At 42.1% G+C, this 23,016-nt stretch overlaps 1 protein-coding gene and 1 long non-coding RNA gene across 2 annotated transcripts in view; both read left to right on the forward strand.

Moving 5' to 3' along the window:
- The window catches only part of LOC126392025 (tyrosine-protein kinase CSK), a 53,838-nt gene extending 49,845 nt beyond the window's left edge, over nucleotides 1–3,993 (forward strand). The window contains exons 11-13 of the mRNA XM_050047136.1: nucleotides 495–690; nucleotides 2,245–2,331; nucleotides 2,716–3,993. Coding sequence (XP_049903093.1) covers nucleotides 495–690; nucleotides 2,245–2,331; nucleotides 2,716–2,898 — 466 coding nt within the window. The 3' untranslated portion in view covers nucleotides 2,899–3,993. The remainder of the gene's footprint in view (nucleotides 1–494; nucleotides 691–2,244; nucleotides 2,332–2,715) is intronic.
- Nucleotides 3,994–8,701: 4,708 nt separating this feature from the next.
- Nucleotides 8,702–17,271, forward strand: LOC126392395 (uncharacterized). The gene is made up of 4 exons (XR_007570179.1): nucleotides 8,702–8,770; nucleotides 15,026–15,127; nucleotides 15,704–15,790; nucleotides 15,941–17,271. It is a non-coding gene; the product is annotated as an uncharacterized LOC126392395 (long non-coding RNA).
- The last annotated feature ends 5,745 nt before the right edge of the window (nucleotides 17,272–23,016 follow it).

Raw genomic sequence — 23,016 nt, forward strand, 5'->3', positions numbered from 1 at the left:
ACACAAGCAGCCATCATGCAGGTTGTTTGCCTTGATAAATAGCTGCTTTATCTGCAAGTCATTTAGCTGCTGCTTGAACCCAGCGCAACTTAAAATGAGTGCAACCATTACATAAGTGTAAACACTCAGATCAGTAGGCAGAAAAACATGCATCCAGGAGGAAGTATTCATAATTTAATTTCAGTACGAGCTTTGTAACCCTTGAATGAGCTTGTTAGAGATGTGCGAGGGATTAGATTTTAACTGCACGAACATGAGGCAAGTAGAGGAGTATAAGTAATGTGCAATTATTCTCTGATTTAGCCAGTTTTACCTCCTCCACTGCATTAATGATATTTGCACTACAGTTGTCACTTAATGTGTCCTGGTAAGTCTTAACCACAGCCACAAATATGTCCACACAGATTAAGGAGTAGATGCACACCTGTGGGTTATTATGATTTTAGTCATCCCGTCCTCACTCATCATCTCTCCTGTCTCCCTGTGGCACCCAGTGATGTGTGTGAAGCCATGGAGTACCTGGAGGCCAACAACTTCGTCCACAGAGACCTGGCAGCTCGAAACGTGCTGGTGTCTGACGACAACATTGCCAAGGTCAGCGACTTTGGCCTCACCAAGGAGGCCTCCTCCATACAGGACACTGCCAAGCTGCCCGTCAAATGGACCTCCCCCGAAGCACTAAGAGAGAAGGTGAGAGACGACGAGGGGTGGACGGGTAGCAGACCTCAGCTAATGCGCTGTCGCTTTCTTAGCATTTGTTTTCATCTGCTCCACCTACTTTCATTTGAGCACAGCATAAGGAAGATTTAAAGTAGTTAAAGCTGGAGTGCAGAACACTTGTCTCCCTCCTCTGGCAGTGAGAGTAATTACACAAACACTGTCGATGTGTGCCTAAAACATATGCCTGCAGGTGAGCTCGCTGCACCTCTCCCACCCCAGGAGCGCTCTCTTCAAGTCTTGTTTGATTTTAATCCTTCCTCTGAACACAAAGTTCCTTTTTATCTGCAGCAACCCCTCCAGAAACTTTTCACGGATGGCTCTTATGGTTTTTTCCGCCATAGCTTCGGCCATGCTTAAAGCTGCTGCTCTCTTGCTATGGTCTCTCATCTCATCTCTCCCTAAACAGAATCATTCACACACAGATAATGCATTAAGAAAACTAAAACAAAAAGGCGTACCAAACAGAAAAGACAACAAAAATATAACAAATCTAGCATAAATAAATAAATCTATGCATCTGGTTGTGGTAAAAGGCATCGCTTCCGGTGCGCCTGCACGGGAAAGCTGCCAAAGACACCCAACAACTACACCCGACAACGAGACTGTGAAATATAGAGAGCTATCTCTGGCGGCGATAGGCTGAATCAGCACTGTGGGAACTTGTCTGGCAAAGACTTGAATGTAACAGACGTTCATTTATATGTAACAGAAGAAGATATACTTTATTAATCCCAGAGGGGAAATTCAAATTTTTTAATATGTTGTCATATACACACAGACCTGAAATACACACACATGCACAAACAGGATATACATGCATGAAATGGAGAGATGAGTGAGGGGGCTGCCCATGGACAGGCGCCATGAGCAGCTGGGGGTTCAGTGCCTTGCTCAAGAGCACCTCGGCAGTTGCCAGGAGGTGAACTGGCACCTCTCCAACTACCAGTACACGCGCCATGCTTTATTTCGGACGGGGAAGAGAAAATTCTTAGTCAGGAAAAACTGGCAGGTGCAACAAATTCTCTTAAATCACCCATTCGTGCCATTTAAGAGCAAATCTGTTCATCCAGGTGTTTTTTTGCACGAGGCCTAATGTGTTAATAGAAAAGCTTAGATAGCTTTTATCTGACATTTTGCTCTTGGAACCTGTTTTGTTTACCAGTTCAGGTGGACTGGAATCCCATTAAGGGCTTTGTTTGATGGCAGCAGTTTAACTAAGTGGCAGCCTGCTGCTCCTTCATTTTCTACTCTTAATCTTCCAAATCTGCGTGTGCACATGCTCTTTGGATCCTGTGCTGACATGGAATTTCAACTCACTGAGCACATTTGGTGTTTGTGTTTATTCTCATACTCTTCACACATAATAATTTGGAGTACTTGAACTACAAAAAAAGCACTACTGCAAACAAACCAATTCTGTTTTTTACAGATGGAGGAAGCACAAAATACCTAAGCTGCTCTCTGAATGCCTTTGTGTGATGTGTGAATTCAGGCTCCCCCCTCTTTTTTTTTTTTGTCTAACAGAGGTTTTCCACCAAGTCAGACGTCTGGAGTTACGGAATCCTACTTTGGGAGATCTACTCCTTTGGGCGCGTGCCTTACCCTAGAATTGTAAGTACCCAAACACCAGATTTCTGTGGCTCGTTGAGGTCTGAGGGTATACCAGCAGATGGCAGGCTTCATTGCTGGGACCAGTGCTTATTTGTCTTATTTATTCTTGTACAGGATTAGTGAAGTGTCTTGTACGTTTAGTGCTGACCTCAAAATAATTAGATCTGTGCCATTAGATTGCTGGAGCAGGTGATGAAAATGTGACGCAATATGGGCTGTGTTATGAATTATTTCTGCACGCTTCACCACTTGTGACATTTACATATTTAGTTATTTGTTGTGCCTGGGATGTTGTGATGCAGTTGAGTCAGTTGCACCAGCTGAATATCAATCACCATGTTAATGTGGAGAGTCTGTCAGCATTGCTCTGTCTCTGTCTCTCAGCCATTGAAAGAGGTGGTGCCCCGGGTAGAGAATGGATACAAGATGGACGCCCCAGATGGCTGCCCGCCCGTGGTGTACGACCTGATGAAGCAGTGCTGGACCCTGGACGCCTCGGTGCGGCCCTCTTTCCGCATGCTGAGGGAGAAGCTGCAGCATATCAGAGCTAAGGAGCTCTACCTGTGAAGAGGAGGCCCGGGGGGGGGCGATGGGGGGAGAGGAGGGGGGTGAGACACAGCCCAACACAGCTGTAAAGTGGGAGGAGGAGGAGGAGAAGGAGAAGAAGAAGAGGGACCACAGCGCCTTCCTCCTGCCTGCCTAGCCTGTTGACCTGTGGGACTGCCATACTGTGCCCCCCTCCCCCAACCTCAGGCGTCCCCCTCCCCCCTCTGCTTCCATACAAGGACTGTTTTCCTGTTTGTGTTGTATAGCTTTTGCCAGACAGTTCCCTCTTCTCTCGATGGGCCACTGCTCTCCCCTCTTTCTATACCTGCCGCTGCTCACTCACTCTCTCTCTGTCTCTCTCCTCTCTTGGTCCAAGTTTCTCCTCTTCCTCTACCTGGAAGATCCCTTTTCTTTCTTATGTTTTCCTCCCCTCCTCCTCTCCTAAACATGGCATTAACTGGAGGGGAGGCTGGCCTTTTCCTCCACGTTTGTCAGGTGCTCTTTCTTCTTCCCTCCCTCCATCATTCCTGGATCTCTGTATCACCATGTGGCTCTGCATGAATTCAGCCCAGCTCTGTCATTCCATCCTTCCCTCTCTTCCTCCCTCCCTCCCTCTCTCTCTCCCCTCGGCATGGTGTCAGGTGTGGGGCCTTCGCTCTGTGCTAAAGTGCCTCCAGTCTACAGAGCTCCAGACTTCCCTCCAGCACGTCTTTCAACTGGACTGTTGTGGTTTGATTTTTTTTAATTACTTTTTTTAAGAAATCTTTTTTATTGCTTTCTTTTTTTTTCAGGGAGGTTATCAAACCGTTTTATTTTTTAGTGCCGTCTCCCCCACCTCCACCATCACCCATCAGACTGGGGACTTTTTTTTTTTTTTCTTTTCACCACGTATCCATGAAGAGAGCATGAACAGGAAAAGAGAGGATTTGGGGGCCAGTATCATGTTCGTCCTCCAACCAATACAGCCCGGAGGAGTGGTGGGGGGGGCAGGACAATAACAGGAGACCGGGGAGAGGCAGTTCACAAACATGGTTGATTCATCATACGTGGGCTTGTTTTTATATCAAAATATATTTAAAGGATTAAAAAAAAAAAAAAAAAAGAACAAGGAAAAAACTGACTGGGGCGGAGAGTTAAAAAAAAAGGAGGACTTTCAGAAGCCAGGAGTCTCTTGGCGTTAGGAATGTTCAGTGTCTCTGTGAACGCTGGGGTCGGGGTGGTGCATGCTGTGTGTGAGAGGCCTTGGGTTCAACTGTCAGTGCTTTCAATGTTCATTGTTTTATTATGCTATCATGATTATGAATAAATCATTCCATCTGAACTGTGTGGACACACCTGCATCATTATATTAGTGCGTGTGTGTGTGTGCGAGAGAGCGAGTGTACAAACAAGCACTTTTCCGACCATGCATGTGCAGTCATTTGTGAGGCTGGGAACTAAATGCACACTGTCGTAGGGTTTAAAGGGTCCTTATCATTTGTTTATCGATTATTCGCACTGTGTTATATTTGTCTTGAAGCCTTTGGTGAACAAAGAATCCAAAAATGGAGGAAATTATTGAGAAATGTAAGTAAAAGAGGTTCATATTTAACAACAGAAAAATTATGTCAAAACATTTGTTTACAAACTCTCATACAACTTGTGGAGTATAATCCAAGTCAGATATATCAAGTCGTATTTTCAAAGCCAGACTCCATTAACAAAAGCATTGATTTTACGTCACTGAATACAGGAGCTGCTGGGCTACCACTGCCTTGATCAGTTAGTTTGTTTGTGTAATTGTGTGACTTTGCTGAATGTGAACTAAGCAAAGTCCCACGGTAATGCAAACAAACAAACTGATCAGGGCAGAGGTAGACTAGCAGCTCCTGTGTGCAGTGAGGTATAATTACTGTTTTTGTCAATGGAGTCTGGCTTGGAATTTCATTCACTGTCGGAAAAAGGCAGTCTGTTCGAAAGTACTGAGCGTACGCCTGGATAAATGAGACAAGAATTTTCTCAATTTTTTGATTCATAATTCATTGGAGGCATGCGAGAAAAACATTCTCTTCACAAATTCAGCGTAACACGGGGTAAGTAACTGACATACGAATGATCATTTGGGGGATGAAGTATGTCCTTAACACAGGATTTTAATTCTATTACATTATCTGGAGCCCACAGTGGAAATATTCAACAGCAGGACGATGAATAGTAATATAAAATAGTAATAGCCGTAATTTAACTCAGGAAAGTCGATTGAACTTTTAGCTGGTTCATATTCATATTCTTCCACACAGCCACACCTGAGAGCTTCCTGTCACAGTGCCAGCTTACTCAGCAGCTCCACTGGAGCATATCAGGGTTAAGTACCTGGTTCAAAGGCACCTTCCTAGTAATCGTTAATAAAGAGGGTGAAGGTTTGTCATTCATTCTCTCTAATAAGATCTTTCTGGCCCATCTCCTTTAAAATAGAGACCATAAGAACACTTGTCAGAGTACAACATAATTTGCAGCCCTTGTAATAGAAAGTATGTGGAGATATTTAAGGGGGATGGAATGGAAAATACTAAAGGATAGGTTCATGTTTTTTATCAAGTCTGTCTTAAAACAATATTCACATGCACATATGAACATGTTTTGGTCGCAGTAATCATTTCTTCTGTTCACACTCACCATGTAGAGATTCCTTTCTAACTAAAAGGGTAAGACAGAGTACTGAGGCCCAGCCAGGTTTTGAGATAGAGACCATAAACCACAGAGCTTAAACTAGGGTTTTAAGATTTTGAGGATCTCTTTATGAGGGGTCTGAGGTGACTTACCAATGTTTCATCACTATCTTCTCAACAGGTTTTGTCTTATTTGTAAAACGCTGACTTGTTTTTAGCCTCCCTGTCCCCCTGAATCACATCAAACCTGAAAGAGAAAATAGTTCTTGATTGAACTATTCAGAGCTGCCTGTGAGAAGGATCACGAGACAAAGTGAATGTGAACTGATTCTCTGAAGAAGTGTGTCTCGCATCTGTCTCGAAGCCTAATCTCTTCACAGATGTACAGCTATAAATAAATCCTCTGGTGATCATCTTTTGATAGCAGAAGTGCCATGAACAGGTGGTGAAGTGTCAGCAGAGCCTTATAGGTGTGAAGGAGTGTTAGTGTTGTGTCAGCTGAGTAGTTCCCAGCGGGTAACACGAATCAGGGTTCAACTGTGCTGCCTCTGCTCTTTGGCAGGGCGTCCACTCGCCCCCAGTGACGATAAGTGTGGGATGAGACCAGTAGTCTTCCAGTCTCACTGAATTTGTCTTGTGCTTCAACTTTCAATCAAATCTTTATCTTTTTGACTTTGATCAAACCCTGCGTCTTCCACTGCTGAAACAAACAAGTGTTTGGGGTGGGATTTCATGCAATTCCAATGAATTTTAATGACAGTGGCAGGGCGGTAACAATGGGGCCGGTTACGTAAGCAAGGCAGTTTATGCTCATGGCCAAGACTGTGCTGCTGTCAGGACCTATCACGCCAGCTCCAATTTACCATCCTGCTACGGCTGCACGAGACAGGCCTGCTGCAGAGGCCCCTTCCCCCCCCACACTCAGTTTGTCTCCTCGGCTCGCTGGCGAAAAGAACAGCTCATTAGCCGATTGGGGGAACATTTTTGGATGTCGTCTGACTGCCAAAAGTCACCACCGGGAGGCAAAATACAGTCTGAGCTCCCAAGGGAGCTGCAAAGGAGCTACAGAGCTCAAATCTTGGTTTAAATTGGCAATTGGGAACGAGTTACTCAAGATATCAGACATTAGATTTGGAGATTTGACTGGAGGGGTCAAAGGTCAGAGGCATCCTTTAATGGCAGGCCTTGTTGAAGGACGCTTTGTCAAAGCTGGACACAGTCATGATTCTCCCTCACCTCCACACCATCTATCTTCATATCACCATATCCTTCATTTTTACACTCATAGTACAGTAAACCTTTGTAATTTTATGAAATATGGGGAATTATTCTAATGTATTTTAAAATGTAAAGCCCAACTAGAGGTATCACTATGACGAGGGGCTGTGGTGACAGGAGTGAGAGTTAATACACAGCTCTCACGTCTGCGTGCCTTGGTCTTCCATTCACACTTAAGTAATCCTGACAGCCACACAGCTCGGCGTTCTTAGCAGGCACAAACGGGAGGATTGATGTGTTAATCAGCTTTCGATAAGTTATGGATCTGTGGCACTGATGGCAGCCAGGCTCACAACAAATTAGCTCCTGAATTAATCTGAGTACGCCAACACAATTTTCTAGGGATGAGTCCGAGGAACATGCTGAGAGCTGCACATGTTTTTGTGGAGTTAGCATGTGCATTGTCGTCCTGCGCGTCAAGCTGGACCTGACAGATTTACATGTGTGACAGAATGAGGGTAAGGTGGTGAGGTAGGGAGAGTGTCAGGTCAGTTTTTTTTTTTTTTTTTTTTTTAAATTCCCAGCTAGCCTTGGCTTCGTGTGCTGTTGCTGGGTAACATGATGGCAGATTTCTTGAAGCCACATGACTCACCAGGAAGACACACGAATCTGTGTGCTGTCTCTGGCCCGGATCACACAGCATTAACGGGTTTTCACGACATTTTTTTTCCCCAAGTGTCATGTCTGTGCAGCACAGCTCTGCTTTATATTAGCACAGATGGAAACTAACTAGTATAACCAGCCAGTTACACTGGAGCAGCTGGAGGTTGCAAAATTGAATCAAGGGCACCTCAGTGCAAAATGACAGAACAGAGTCATTTTGACACTTCCCAGGTGTCTCAGGCTTTTAACACCAACGTGTGAATCCATTACACCACTGCAGGTTTTCACACTTATTTTGGGTATATCACTGAATAACGATATTTAAATTTTCCTCAAGGGCACCACAACAGTAGTTGTTAATTAAAGGGTAAGTATTGTTCAATTTTTCTTGATGCTACGCTGCCAACTGCTCTTCGATGGAGTTTTTATGCGTGTTTCATCATCGTTTCAAGAGACAAATAGGGACTAAAAAATAGTTTCAGGAAATGCACTTTTTTGCTTTTTTTGCACAGATTTAAGGGTCACGAATTAAGACGTTAACATCTCATTTTTTTCATCTATAGATATAGTCATATCACATGCTAAAGGTTCAGTGTGTAAGATATAGGGGAATTTAGTGCCATCTAGGAGGATTGCAGATTGCAACCTGCTGAAACTCCTCCTGGTCAGAACTTCTTCATTGTTAGGAGGTTTTTTATAGAGCTACATTAGGGTCAAAAGTTTTGCACTTGATAAAATAAAATTTGAAACTGAAAATTCATGTGTTGATCTTGAATTTTGAAAAATACAACAATGTATTCAAAATAAAAATAAGTGTATAAAACGTTTTTTCAGGTTAAATATAATTTTGATTCACTTTGGTAATTCTTGAGGTCTTATTTTTTTCAGTTACATGTTTTATCTTTTCAGATTCAGATCTTATTTTTTTACAGTTTCACATCTCTTTTTCACTTTCAGATCTTTTTTTTCAGTTTCAGACTTTTGACCCTGATGTGGCGTGGGGGGCGTGGCGTCAACTGAGAGGGATGTGGAATCATGAGTGACAGTGCCTTCAGGGAATGTAGGAACTAAAAAAATTCTGACTCAACACTTATATACACCATATTCATGTGATTGGCAGTGTAAAAATTGATGCCAGTGACAAACTTCCATTTAGAAATCTGTTTTAGACAGTACTGAGCACCAATTGCAGTATAAGAGCGATAAATTATGCCAGATTTTGCAGTTCAACAGCCACATTTTAAGTGCTGATATGTCCGATTTCCACATAGCACTGTGAACGCAGCGTAGTGTCCACTTCGCTTGAGATGATGGCGTCCGGTCGGTTGGGTCAATCTGCTGGAGCCCAGACATCCAGCACACAGGTGAGAAATGTTAACTAAGTTTTGGGAAATCATAACAAACATTAAGGGGTTGTTTTTGTGAGCCAGATTATCCACAGAAGTCTCTTCCTCTCCAAAACAAACCAACCGGGGATTTAAACCAAATAAAAACACAGAATAAGCAGTTAAGCAGGATTTATACTTGTGAGGCAGACCTTATACCGTAGCCTATGCACATGGCCTATGCCGTTGTGAGCATTTGTGCTCAGTGGTGCCTGTGTCACTCTGCAGTTACACCTCCAAAACACTAGTTGGTGGCAGGGTTTCTGTGAAGTGCTGTAAAGTTTAGATGATTCAAACACACCCAAAACTTTAAACATGGCTTAATAGCGACAAATTCAAACACAAATCCACTTCACTATAACTCACAGCTTTCACAATCCAAGCATTTGTCATTTGCTGGACACATTTTCCCTACAAATACATGCTAATGTTATTAGCACAAGCCTACTGCATTTTACATTATATAAATTAGCCTAGAAATGAGCAGAGATTTCCTTTGCTCATATGAAGACACGACAAATTACACACAAGACTTAATATGATATTTTTGTGGAGGCTTTATTGTCTTCACAATTTATTGTTTCTTATCTGTGAAATAAAAGCAAATAAAAATTTCATTTCCACTGAGGGAAATGGTTTCAGCTTACAAAAATTGACAGGAGGTCTGCGTCACCTCAACGTATATTTACATTTCTGGGAAGGTGCAAGTCAGGCTACGGCGTCAATTTGACACAGAAGTATGAATCCCACATTACACATTAAAAAAAATCTGTGTTCTTCCAGCGCTCTTGTTGTGGAGGGGCTGCTAACTATGGTAGCTGAGACAAAAATACGAATGGCCCTATTCTAGAGCCAGTGTTTGGTTTGTCCATTCTGGATTACTGTAGAGACACTGTGATGCAAAATGGCAATCTCTGTAGAGATGGACCTGCCTCCTATGTAAATGGCTCCTTCTAAGGTAACACAAACACAGTTATTCTTATTTTCAGGTGATTATAGGCAAAAGAAAACATACTAATTATATCATATTCCGTTTCTGCCTGTATATCTACCTAAACCTTTAATTTAGATGCCTGTAAGCAGATTTTTCTACCTTTGGACAGAGCCAGGCAAGCTGTTCCCCCCCCTTTCCAGTCTTTATGCTAAGCTAACTGTGGTAGCGCCATGATTTACCCTACATACATGAGAGAGGTCTTCGAGCGGTGTCCTTATTTAACTTTCAGCAAGAAAGCTATTAAGTGTTTTGCAAAAACTGCTGAGCTACTTCTTTAAAGACAGGTCTGTGATACAGAAGATTGCAGGGGAGAAAGTCTGGACTCCCCTGAATTACTGACACTGTGGGCTTTGTTTATACAGCCCCAGCACTGTCATTGAGCGAGTGTGGGAGTTCTCCATTTCCAGCTTGTTTCAGTGACAAGGAGCAGGCGTCGAGCTGACAGGAGATGAGGGAAATGATATTGACATTATCAGGCCAATGTGCGACTGGCTGTGTCAAATGTGCACATGTCCTCCATGACAGATCTTTTCACATGGACACATCACTTGGTCATGCCTTTTTGTGTCTGGGCTCACCACTTTACTGAACAGCCTAAAAATAAGCGATTTCCTGTTGCAATTAGCCTCTATTTGGGGACAATTGTGCAGACAGGGATGTTTCAGACATGGGTACCACTTTTTTGTCCTTGTGTGGGGCAATGCTTTCAGGTCCTTGTGCTGTGTTACAGCAGTGTGTGGTGCTGTTGGAGGTTTTAGTCGCCTGAGTCACTCCCCTGATGGTCATATGCAACATATGGAGTTTATTCTTCTGCATGCTCTATTTACTCTGATACAGCATCAGTTGCGTCTGCCATGTAAATGTTGACGTCTGATCGCCACATTTGGAAGTTCTGATTCTCAGCTGCACCGAGATCTCAGGGTACTTTTCATGTCTGACTACAGGAGGCATGACCTCATAAAACAGAGCTACTCATCAGCGCAGCGACCATCCATAAACTTCATGACAGAAGGGAGCACGACCTCAGACGTCACAGAGTCGGCGAGCGTCATCAGGACTCCCTGTACTGAGGGAACAGATCTTCAGCTATAAATCAAATGCAGGCATAATGAACTCATCACTTATTCTAACGTGTTTGATATAATCTTCTATTTTACATTTGAAACCAACTGTACAGCACATACAGTTTGAATTCAGCCCCTCACAGGATAGGTTTACATATTTTCCAGTCCATCTTAAAAACAATATTTAAATGAACACATGCACGGTGAGACAGATTTTGGTTGTTGTTATCATTGCTCCTCTCCATTTTAGCTGTATAGAGATCCCTAACACACTTATCTGTTAAAGATGGAGGACAAAAGCCAAAGCGCTTATTCTATGTAAAAATAAACTGACTTTTTCCTTCTCTGGGCTGCAATAGAGTGGTGCAGGAATGAGTCCTAAAACCCAGAAATGAGGTAGCATTTCTGCACTCCCGATTCCCTCAGCTTCAAATTAGGTGTTTTTTAATGTGTTTTTGGTTAAAGCTCCTCTTACCTTTCTTGCATTTCACACAGCACAGCAAAATTTTAACATCCACAACTCCCCCCTCCCTCCAAAGGCCTACTCCCCCCTCCTCCATTAAGTCCTCATTACCTCTATGATTGACATAGGCGTTGGCAAGGTAACGTTAGATACACGGAAGAGGAGAGCGAGTGTAATGTTACAACCAAGACAGTCAACCGCGAGCAGTTGCGTCAGTCGGAGGCCTCCACGTCGGGAAGATAGAGATGGACGCTCGGCCAATCATTGCATTCGTTCCAAATGTTTGTTGTGGTAGTGATGTTAGTCATGTGACTGTAGTGTAGATCGCCTATAGCTTAACATTAGCCTTTTACTACTGGTGATAGCATTTATGCTTCAAAAATCATAAAAGTGGTTTTCATTTGTGGAGATTATCTTTTTGAACAAAATGTGTAATTATCATAAACGTTTGTTTGCCACACAGATTATTATCTGCAGTAATCAAAAAATATAAAAAAAAGTCTCATTGGCTTTTTGTCATGGGAACCAGGGACATGCTGACTTCCAAGTCGTCCTACTGCCGCACTTAATGAAGGCATAGCAACAAACCAGTATTGGGCATATTGAAAGTTTTACCTGCTGATGGAGCTAGAAGAAAAGTTGTCATCCTCTGGGGAACATGAATATCTGTACAAAGCAAGAGACATGACGTGCAGCTGACTGCGTTCAGAATCCCACTGTCACAGTAGAGGGTGTTGTATTTATAAAGTGATTTAAAAAAAGCCACCAGAAAATCAAGGTTAGATGTTAATTATGAGCATCCTCACACTGTGATCTCCATTTTAACAGCATCAACAGCAACAGCAGCCTGAATCAATAACGTTTTGAGGTAGAATCTGCTTCTTAAGTCTTGATGGTGTCCTGCTGCTAATCAAAGCTTGAGCTGTGAGCCACATAGTGTTTTAGGGAGCTCAGTGCTGAAGACAGATAACACGCAGGAACCGGGTTCGACGGCGGATATGGAGCATGAGGGCGCAGCAGTGATGCAATGATGGACTAATGTGAGCCAGTATGTGTCTCCTCTATCGGCCAACTCTCACACAGTGTCTCACTCTGAGAGTCAGTGATGGCTCACAGACAGAGGGAGACTGGAGAAGGAGGATAACAACCACAACAAAAGCAAACCTTGTCCGCTGAGCTGCACGTTAACAGTCCCCGCTGCCTGTGATGTAACAGCAGCCTGCTTTCTGAACCTCTTCTTTAAATAACCCAATAGTTGCCCTGCAGTGTTGGCTGACATGTTCATTTGACTTTGTGAAATATCAAGGTTCCCCGAGTCGCAGAGAACATGTTTTCTGCACCGCTTGTCAGCATGAATTTGCATTTCGCTCTTGACATTTCACCTCCCCCTGCCCCGGGCCCACAGCCTGCTGGTTGCCAGCGGGGAGGAAGCGTGCCAACACCAATCCCAAGACGAAGATGGTGAAGGGCCCCACGGCCCCTGGGAGCCACCATTATGATACCACTCCCCGCCACGTAGTAACTTTCCAACCTACATTACCCTTATAACTGTGTGAAAAAAATGCAGACAGTGGCAGCATTAGAACATTTAAGCTGCACCCGAGAAGACCTTAAAGAGGCACTACACCCATTTTCAAAATTCACAAATGTCATCCCTATGACAGGAAGACAGTCCCGAAATATTAGTAAACAATAAAAACTGTCTCCCAAATCCAAAAGCTAAGGGGGTTAAACTCAAATTTGTGATGTCATAGGGTATAAGGTCTGGGGCTACTCCACTGACAATGAGTTGGAAACGATGTTATAGATGACACTGAGAGCACCCAGGGGATACAGGAGTATATGGATACATTTTATGTTTCAGGACTGACAACACTACAAAAGCGCATTTCAGTATAAAAAAAGAAGACGAACACTCTGTGGGTCCACAATATCAGTCTCCCATTCATTGACTATGGAGCAGCTCCAGACTTTATTCTTGATGACATCACAAGTTTGAGACTTACTTATCTGGTTTCTGGCTTTCCGAGGCCATGGAAATAACATATTGGAATTCTTAATTTTAATGGTGTTCCCATTTAACATAAAATCACAAATTATAAATAAAGCTGTATCAGAGAAGAATGTAAAATCACCCTTTAATCATATTAAAGGTATGCTATGCAGGACCTTCCTAAAAAAGAAATAACAATGCATAGCCTCATGTCAAAGTTATCTCTTTCGATCATCACTTATGACCCACTGGAAATATGTGGCAGTGTGTTTATCTGCACAGACTCTGCCCTTGACCTGTACTTTCTTCTTATTTTGCTTTATTTCGGGCCGTTTATGGGCTTGTAACCAGCAGCCAAAAACAGTGCACAGGTGAGGTCAGGATTCATTAAAAGGTAGCAACCAGTACCAAAAATGTAAATATAGTAAGGCGAAATGCTAAGCAGACAAAGCTTGTTCCAAAACAAGAGTGAATCTGGGGTGAGAGGGTGGGGATGAAGAGCTATACAGAGTTGGTCTGTCTTCTGTTGGACAGGTAGGTGCCAGCGGCAGGCCCGCCGTTGTTAGTAATTTGCTTACTGACTTATATATCACTGCCAAAACAATTTACATGTATTTTGATGATAAATGGATTTATTTTTTATCATTAAAACACATTTCAATGTGCCATCTGATTTTATGTTTCTCTATTCATTCATTGGAGGGCATTTCTTCAGCATAAATAAAAAACTAAAATAAAAAAAATATGTGGAGGAGAGGTCCACTTTGGAAAATCTTGTCCCCCTGCCCATATTTCCTAACGGCTTAGTTAGCTTGCTTAAGTATTGGCTTTTCAGTTTCAACAAATGTAGCGTTCCTACATTAGTACAGGAGTGTGCAGTTTACTTACAAGCAGTGTAGGGAGGAGGGGCCAAGCTTGAATGAAGTATTTAAAAATAGTAATGACAGTTCCTGCATAGTAACCTATAAAGGAGGTGTCTTTAAAGCAGCTCTATATTTTCATATTTCATCTGTTTCTGCAGTTCCTCTCAGCAGTATGCATTTTTAGTCATTATTTTGGTTTAACAGGCTACAACTTTAATGTTTTGGTTCAGTCTCACTGACCTGGTTGCCCTCTCTTAGCTGTGTAACTTTGCCAGTGAGAGATATCCCTGAGGTAAGTTGAAGCTCAGTGCACTTTGCACAGTTGTATCAAATTCATATGCAAATGTCCTCTGCATGAACAAGCTGTGACTACAAAGAAGTGTAAAGTGGATTAAATGCATTTCACAGTGCTTAACTCTCTATATGACATAAAACATTGTGCCAGGCAAACGAGGTAGCTTGCCCTAGTGCTAAAATAAATAATCTTTTATAGTGTGCTAGATCTAAGCTGACCATGGCGAATAAATAGTGGCGCAGAAATAGACGTAGGCCTCCCATTCATCATAATGTCAGGTATCATCACTGAAAAAATATTCTCCTCCCAGAGGAGGTTATAAACTGAAACTCAGCAATAAAGCAAAAGCTGTCTCCATCCACACACCTATTAACTCATGTTTCCTGTGGTATAAAGCATCACACACTGGTTGGGTTGGTAAACACGAACAGGCTGACGGCAGTTTACTGACGTCACCTTACAGGATTTCTGGGTTTTGAAGTTCAAATCGTTTTCAACCATTTGGAGACGCTAGTGTGCAAAATTTGTTGGTGCAGCTTGAAAGAATCTTCTCTCCTGACAGGCTGGGGCCTGGCAGAGGATGCGAGGCTTGATGAATCCTCACCGTATGAGTCACAGCAACAGGCTGACACTGAAGGCTCGTCATGCTTGCTGTCATTCAGAAGTAGGTGTTTGTTATCACTTTTTATAGACGAGCAGCAGGCAGGGTGGCAGGCTGCCCGAGTAGACAACATCCTTTTTGTGTACCATTTATAGCAGGGGTGCCAAACTTTACACTATACCTCCCCATACCAGAACCTAGTGAGAACACACAAGACCTTCTAGAAACTAGTGATTACAAGTTTGTCAGCATGCATAAGTGTAAGTAAGAGTAAAATAACAGTTATCTGTAAAAAGCAAAAATAAAAGAATTCACTGTAGCAACAAAGACTTAGTGTCCACACTGACATGCATAGTGTGATAGTTGTAGAGAAGACGTTTGAACATTTCCTGTCGCAGAAATGACAATTAATGTGAAGTTCAGAGGTTTCCACCCTCACAAATGACCCGGATTTTGTTTTGGCGACTTAGCAAGCATCCACAGAGGACAGACTATAAACTGTTGTGACACATGAGGAACTGCAGCCAACCATGAGTAATGTTAAGGTTCACGAAATGCCTCGGAGACTGCAAATAAAACCGTGCAGTCGAAGGCTTGTCACAACTGTACGTTCACAGCTATATTCTTGGATTTTTTTAGGGGGGGACTGCCTTGGGATCAGAGTGCACATCAACTCACTCCTTCAGCCACATTTATTAACATTTTCCGGGCTGGATCATTTCAAAGGTTTGTATATTTAAAGGAAAAACATAAGCCTTCAAAAAGAAATTTGAACTTGTTAACTTTGACACCAAGATTGATTTCCCTTTGTTTCTGAGGACTAATTTGTGCAGAGCAACATTTTAACAAGGGGCCCCTGGCTCTGTGTGCATCCAGAGCCCTCCTCCCTTTGCCCACACAGTGCCCCTGTGCACCCATGGGGGTGGAGACCACACACCGTCTGAGTTTTACTCCTGCGGCCTGGCACGGAGGGCAGGGGGAAAAGAGACACAGATGAAGGCTGAAAGCCTGAGCAGGGTTGTTAGCCAGACCCTCCTAGAAACACAGGAGCTAATGAATGCAGCCAGAAGTCAGCAGCTGCAGCTCCACAGCACAGACGACCCCACTGAAGCTGCTCTGAAGAAGAAAATAAAAGGAAAAAAGAGGCAGGAATGGCTCACCAAGTATAACAAATGAACAGGGATTTGTCTTTGATATGACAAGGAGAACATTATTCCACATGTACAGGCAGGAAAATGTCTCCAAATAGCTACGTGTGTGTTCCTGTGTGTAAGTGATGTAACAGCCTATCTACCGTGGGCAGGAATGACTCCGGGCTGCTCCGAGCACATTCGCATTAATTAAGTTGATGCATCGTGGCAACTCACATGTGAACAGACATGTATAATCACATAGCCGCAGCAAAGCAAGCTGTTAGTCAGCACACATGTTCTCCATAATAACCAAACAGAAGGCAAAATACAGTTGCTTTCTGTTGAGGGGTGTATGAAAGCTTGTGTTAATATGGACGACTCTGCTGCTGCTGTGTTATAGGTCTAACATGAACTACACTCAGGGCGGTGCTTGACCGTCTCCCTTTTGTTTCACTTTGCTTCAGTGCCTTCTAATGGCTAATGCAAACCTGTGCTGATCTGTGGGTCTTTTACATGGTTGCTGCGTTATTAGAGGGCGCTTTGTGTGGAAACTGTGATAATGTGGTCATTAAAAAGCAGCTATTTAAAATCATGTTGTTGATCATCACAGCATGCTACCACCTCTGCCTCTGTGTTGTATAGATGTTGCATAATTGCATGATAGTGGCTTTTCTTATTACTCTGAAATATAATGATTATGATCACCAACTCTAATTATTTTAACAGCATTTTGAGAATCAAATCCTGACTATGTTACCAATATGCCCTTTCTGCTTTGTTACAGAGCAGATACTCCTCTTGTTTTCTTCTCTGCTTAGCTGCTATTTTGACTGCTTTTTCTATTTGTCTCAAATTGCAACACATTTAAAGGAGCAGTGTGTAAGATTTAGGGAGATTTAGTGGCATGTAGCGGTAAGGACTGTAGATTGCAACCAGCTGAAACTGAAAATTCTGAGAATTCTGTAAGTGTTCATTGTTCAGTAGGGTCTTGACGGGGGCAGGATTATCCACAGATGTCTCTTCCTCTCCAAAACAAATGGACCAGGTGATTAAAATCTGTAAAAACACTGAATAAAGCAGTGCCACATCACAAATCATTGTTTCCTCTATGATGTTTGGCACATCACAGACAGGCTGCTCACCCAGCGCCTGCGATGTGTGCTCACCCTTTTTCTCTGATAACTGAATGTGTGCTTGCCTTATTTCTGTTAACTTTAGGTTTTTACCGGGAGCTAAATTATCAGCAGGTCTCTGTCTCTCCAAAACAAACGGACCAGGTGATTTAAACCGGTAAAAATACCAATTAAAGCAGTATCATGTTACATATCAGTGTTTCTATAATACTGCTTGGCATGTCAGAGAAAAGGTTGTTAGCCTAGCACCTGCTAATCTGTGCTCACCTTTTTTTCCTCTGATAACTTGACCACATGACCTTCAACAACAAACACACATGTTTACGTTAAGCCACACGTGGTTAGGTCTAGGGAAAAAGAACAGGGTTTGATCCAGACACTCAAGGAGGTTATAACCAGGGAGGTGTCTTCCCCTTCAAAACAACTTAACTCAGAGATTTATGCCCAGAAAAAGCACTTAATATAGCAGTTTCACGTTGAAAAACCTGTGTTTCTCCAAAGCTGCTCATCACGGAGGAGCTTCTTAGTACGGTGGCCCATGTGAAAACATGCGTGGCCATATCTACAGCCAGTGTTTGGTTTGTCTGTTCAGGGCTTCTGTAGAAACATGAGGATGCAACATGGCGATCTCCAAGACCTGCTTCCTATGTAGATATAAATGTCTCATCTTAAGGTAACGTAAACACAACAATTCTTATTTTCAAGTGATTATACAGCAAAGAAAACATACTTATTGCATTATATTGTATTTCTGCCAATATATCCTCCCAAATCTTACACACTGAACCACACCTCCACCTGGAGTAACGTTAGTATCCAGCTGGGCTTTATCTAGAGCTGGCAAGATATATTTTGGCAGCGCTTTGGAAAGCAGAGCTAGATGGTAAACAAACATGGCAGCACACCGGTAAGGTAAGACAACACGTTTACATGTCGTTTTCTATATGTTCTCTGACATTTATCCTAACGATATGAGGCGGTCTTTGTGGAGAAAAAGCTTGTTTAGTGGACTAACTTTGCACTTGAAGGGATGCCCATTCACTTACGTTTTAACAGGTCTGACGCTACGGGTGTATATAGGCTAACGGCTAACATGCTAACTATTATCTGTATGTCACTAGTCACTTGAACCAAATTTAGGACGATAGGAGATGGGTTGAAATAAACCGAAATTTCCCTTTAAATGGACAACGGTCTCTGAATGAGACCGTTGTCCATTTAAATTGATCCCAGGACTCACTTAAACAAAACCAATGAAGTAATGTGCTGTGAATCCGGGAGCTGAACCTAGACTGTACTCCCACACAGCGGGCAAAATGTATGGAATCAGCTCAGCTAACTCCAGACATCTGGCGAACAGCCAAATGTGGGCATAAGCACAGACCACAGTCAACCCTGACATTACAACCGTAAAACAGGTTTGAACCACTAAAAAAACTCAATGACACAGGACCAGAGATTACCAAGAATACCAATGTGGACATAGGAGTATTATGAAAAGTCTTATGTGGAGCAAAGGGGAAAAAAACATCAAAAAAGACAACCTGTGGGGCATCTGCTAGCTTACCTGGTAGAGTGGGCGCCCCATGTACAGTACAAAGGCTATGTCCTTGCCACAGCAGCTGTTGGTTTGGTTCCAACTCTAGCCCTTTGCTGCATGTTATCCCCTCTTCTCTCTCCCCATTTCATGCTAATCTTTCAAAAATGCCCAAAAGATAACAATAAGAAAAAAGATAACCTGTAACTCTGGTTGGGCTAGACAAAATCAAATTAGTCTACATTTGGGGGCCTAATGTGTTTGCAGAGAGTAGTCAGAAGTATTAAAGCAGAATTTTCTTTTCATTTAATCTAATTTATTTATTAGGACGATGCACATTACCTAATATTTCTGTAAATGTACCGGTATCAGACAGCTGACTCATTTTCAACTGCAGTCCTTGGACGAGATGTTTTGAAACCAAAGAGATTTCATTGAATTGTTTAATTGTTTGGACAAACTTGAAGTTTTTTTTCCAGTGGCCCACTGCCAAGAGTCAGCAAAGGGATCAACAGGATCAGCAGACTGCTTAGACTGAACATGTGGCTCTGCAAAATCTGTGATCTGAAAGGGATCAACTACATTTCTAACTTCAGTCTGTTCTGGGGACATAGGCATGTTTTCAGGGCAGATGGCCCACACTCAAGCAAATCTGGAGTACTGGTGGACCATTTTTGGTTCAGTCCGCAATACCCAGGCGACACACAGATGATGCACGCTGACGTGCAGCAGCCTCTGCGCCAAGAAGACAAAACATCACAGCCTCAATGTCAGCTTGTTGATAACCAGCCCACGGATCAGTAGTATAATTCCTCTTCCCTTCACTCTCAAGACTCATCCCATTTGGGATTCACTAATAAAACGCTGGGTAATGCTGGCATTAAATTCACCCCTGAGACTGATGTGAGTTCCAGCAAGGTCACCAAAAGTTGGCCTCATCAGTCTCCTCTTGCCTCCCTACTAGGGATATCTAACAAACTAAGATCAGAAATTAAGGAACTGGATGTGATGTTAATGGATGACCTAAAGCTGAAATGCAACATCCCAATACATCCAAATCAACATCAAGAAATTCTGCTTGGCATCAGTTCAGAACCCCACCTCCATTACCCCAGTGCATCTCTTTTTCCTATTTGGCATGGACCTACTGCCTCGCACAGTGGCCGCCATCCAACACCCAGGCTCTTCTTCTGGACTTTATGTTCCTACTCTTGTTTTGATAAGTTGTAGAATGAACAAGATGCACTCAACTAACTCTGCAAATTTATCAGGATTGACATCAGTTTCTTGTCAGCCACAATCTGTCTTCAGTACTGTCACAAAAAACCTGGCAAAAGATACTTTTACCACACTAGATGTAACTTTATTAAATGTCAGGTCTTTGGCTGGCAAATCATTTTTAATTAATGATTGTTTGGCAAAATATTGACTTCCTGTTTTTACTGAAACCTGGCAGATAACAGTGCAGCAGTATTGAGCCAACCCCTACCAACAGTTTTATGAGCGAGGCTAGAGAGCATAAGGAAGGAGGTGGAGTTGCCATTTTGTTTAATAATTTTATCCTGTGCGAGCAGATGTCTTATGGGAAATTTGCTTCTTCTGAATATGTTGTTTTTCAGTTGAATGTTTCATGTCGAGCTGTTTTCTTAAACATCTACAGGCCACCTAAATATAGTACAAACTTTTTTGATGACTTTACGGAGCTGCGGTCTATTCTCTGCATTGACCTTGACTGTGTAGTTATTGTTGGTGATTTTAACATTCATGTTGACGACCCCCAGGACAACACTAAAGAACTGTGTGTGCATAAATGGACTGAGTCAGCATGTGACAGAGCCCACGCACAATAAGGTGCACTCTTTGAATTTACTGATCTCCACGGGTCTCTAAGGGTCCACGGTTTCTAAGACTGAGGTGACTGATGTTTTTGTATGTCCTTTGTCTGCGCACACACGTTATATGTGTATGTATATGTAACAGTATATCACAGAAAGCACCAGTGAATTATTCATTCAGGCTTTTTATTACACATGCCCCAGCTTAGCTCTCGCACAACAATCCTGCAGATCATTTTAGTTCCAAAATTACAAATGTTATTGATGTCATATTTGGCTTTACTAAAGTCAGGAAAAAACACCATGGAGAGATGCCATGCTGGTGAAAATTAATTTTAAAAAGTCGAAAAGCTGAACACAGGTGCATTATGACAGCTATAAAGAGAGATGCAAGGCAGTTCTTCTCTGTGAGAAACAATAATAATGTACCTGCCTTGTTTGCTGTTGTTGAGGCTGACAACTCTCCTGTGTCAGTAGACCGTAAACTTTTGTCCACCAAGTCATTCAATGAATTTTCCTCATTCTTAACTGACAAATTTGACCACAACTGGACAGACAGAGTCTCTGGCCTGGTGCTAAACTGGTTTGAATCCTATTTGAAGGACAGAGACTGATTTTTGCTGATTAGTAATTACACATCTGGAGTTCCCCCAGGCTCTATTCTCAGTCCTCTTTGGTTCAATATATAAATGCTCCCACTAGTGCAGATCATGGAAAACAACAAAACATGCTACCATAATTATGCAGATGACAGAGATTTATGCAACAATATCACCAGGTAATTATGGTCCCATATAAAGCATTGAATGCTGTAGGGCCAAAATACATTTCTGAACTGCTGCCTTGTTATGAAGCGTCCAGACCTCTCAGATCATCTGAGACAGGCCTGACTACTCCTCAGAGCCAAAACTAAACAGGAATAAGCAGCATTAACTTTTTATGCAACACATTTTCACTCCAACCTGGTAACGGACTTTCCATGTCGACATAAGACATGCAAGGTACCCTTGGTGTGTTGGTTCTTGACATTCTAGGACGCTGTGTCAAGCTCTGCCTATTACATGCATTATCTGTTTTCAAGATACACTTCTGTTTTCACAGGAAATGTACAGTTTGCTTACAGTTTCTTTCAAAGTAAATGCACTACATTGGTACAACATGACCTAACATTATTTTTTCTTCAACAACAAACACACATGTTTACATTAAGCCAATAAACACACGTGGTTAAGTTTAGGAAAAAACGAACAGGGTTTGGCTTTACAGTTTTATGGAAAGCGAACACCAGCCTCCGGGGTGGAAGTTGGCGGTTGTTTGACCCATCCACCACTCCTCCCACCTGCCCCACTCAGGCTTCCACTGCTGTAACTTTTGTTGTTGTCCCGCCACATTTCCACCTGACACCACCACTGTTAAACAATAATGGTGACCGACCGCGTATCATGCCAACGTGAAAAGGCGACTTTTTTCAGCAGTGTCTAATGCCATAAGTCACTGCCCAAGCACCGGAGTTTGACGACTTTGGGGTAAGACTGGGTTGTCTTATGCACCACATATATGAAATAAATCCCCAGAAAACTGAAACTCTGCTTCAACTCTCAGTTCTTTTAAATCAGGGCTTAAGACTTTTCTGTTTGACACTGCATTTTAGTTAGTTTAACATAACCTTTAATTTTTATTCTACTGCTTAATTTTTGTCATTCTAATTTATCTTATTTTTATCTTCTATTTTGTTTTACTCTTTTTAAAATCCTATTTGCAGTACTTGTGTCTTTTTATATTGTCTTTTAATAGGGCTTGTGTTTCTTTATATCTTTTGCATGTCTTGCTTATGTAAAGCACTTTGAACTACCTTTTTGAAAGGTACTTTGTAAATCAACTGGAAACAATCAACAGGAAAATCATCTTTTCCTTGCTTTTATTTTAGGCCTGCAACTAATGAATATTTTTATTGTGGACTTATCTGCCAATTATTTGGTAAATCTTATGTCTTAAGAAATGTCAGAGAGTAGTGAAAAATGCTCATGATGGTTTTTGAAAACTGATATATTCAAATTGCTTCTTTTGTTTGACCAACAGTCCAAACCCTCAAAATTTCAGTTTGATAACACAGAAAACAAAGACAATCAGCACATTTTACAGTGGAGGCTTTTTTTCTGTATCTTATTTTATTTTTGTCTTTTATTTTTTATTATTTTTTGCTTGTAAAATAACCAAATAATTGCAGGTACATCTTAAATTCACTAATCACTGTCAATTCACTTATCAATTAATCAGCTATTTTTTTCCAGCACCACAGTACTCTATCACTCAT

This window comes from Epinephelus moara, chromosome 1 (genome assembly GCF_006386435.1).
Source record: "Epinephelus moara isolate mb chromosome 1, YSFRI_EMoa_1.0, whole genome shotgun sequence".
Lineage (NCBI taxonomy): Eukaryota > Metazoa > Chordata > Actinopteri > Perciformes > Serranidae > Epinephelus > Epinephelus moara.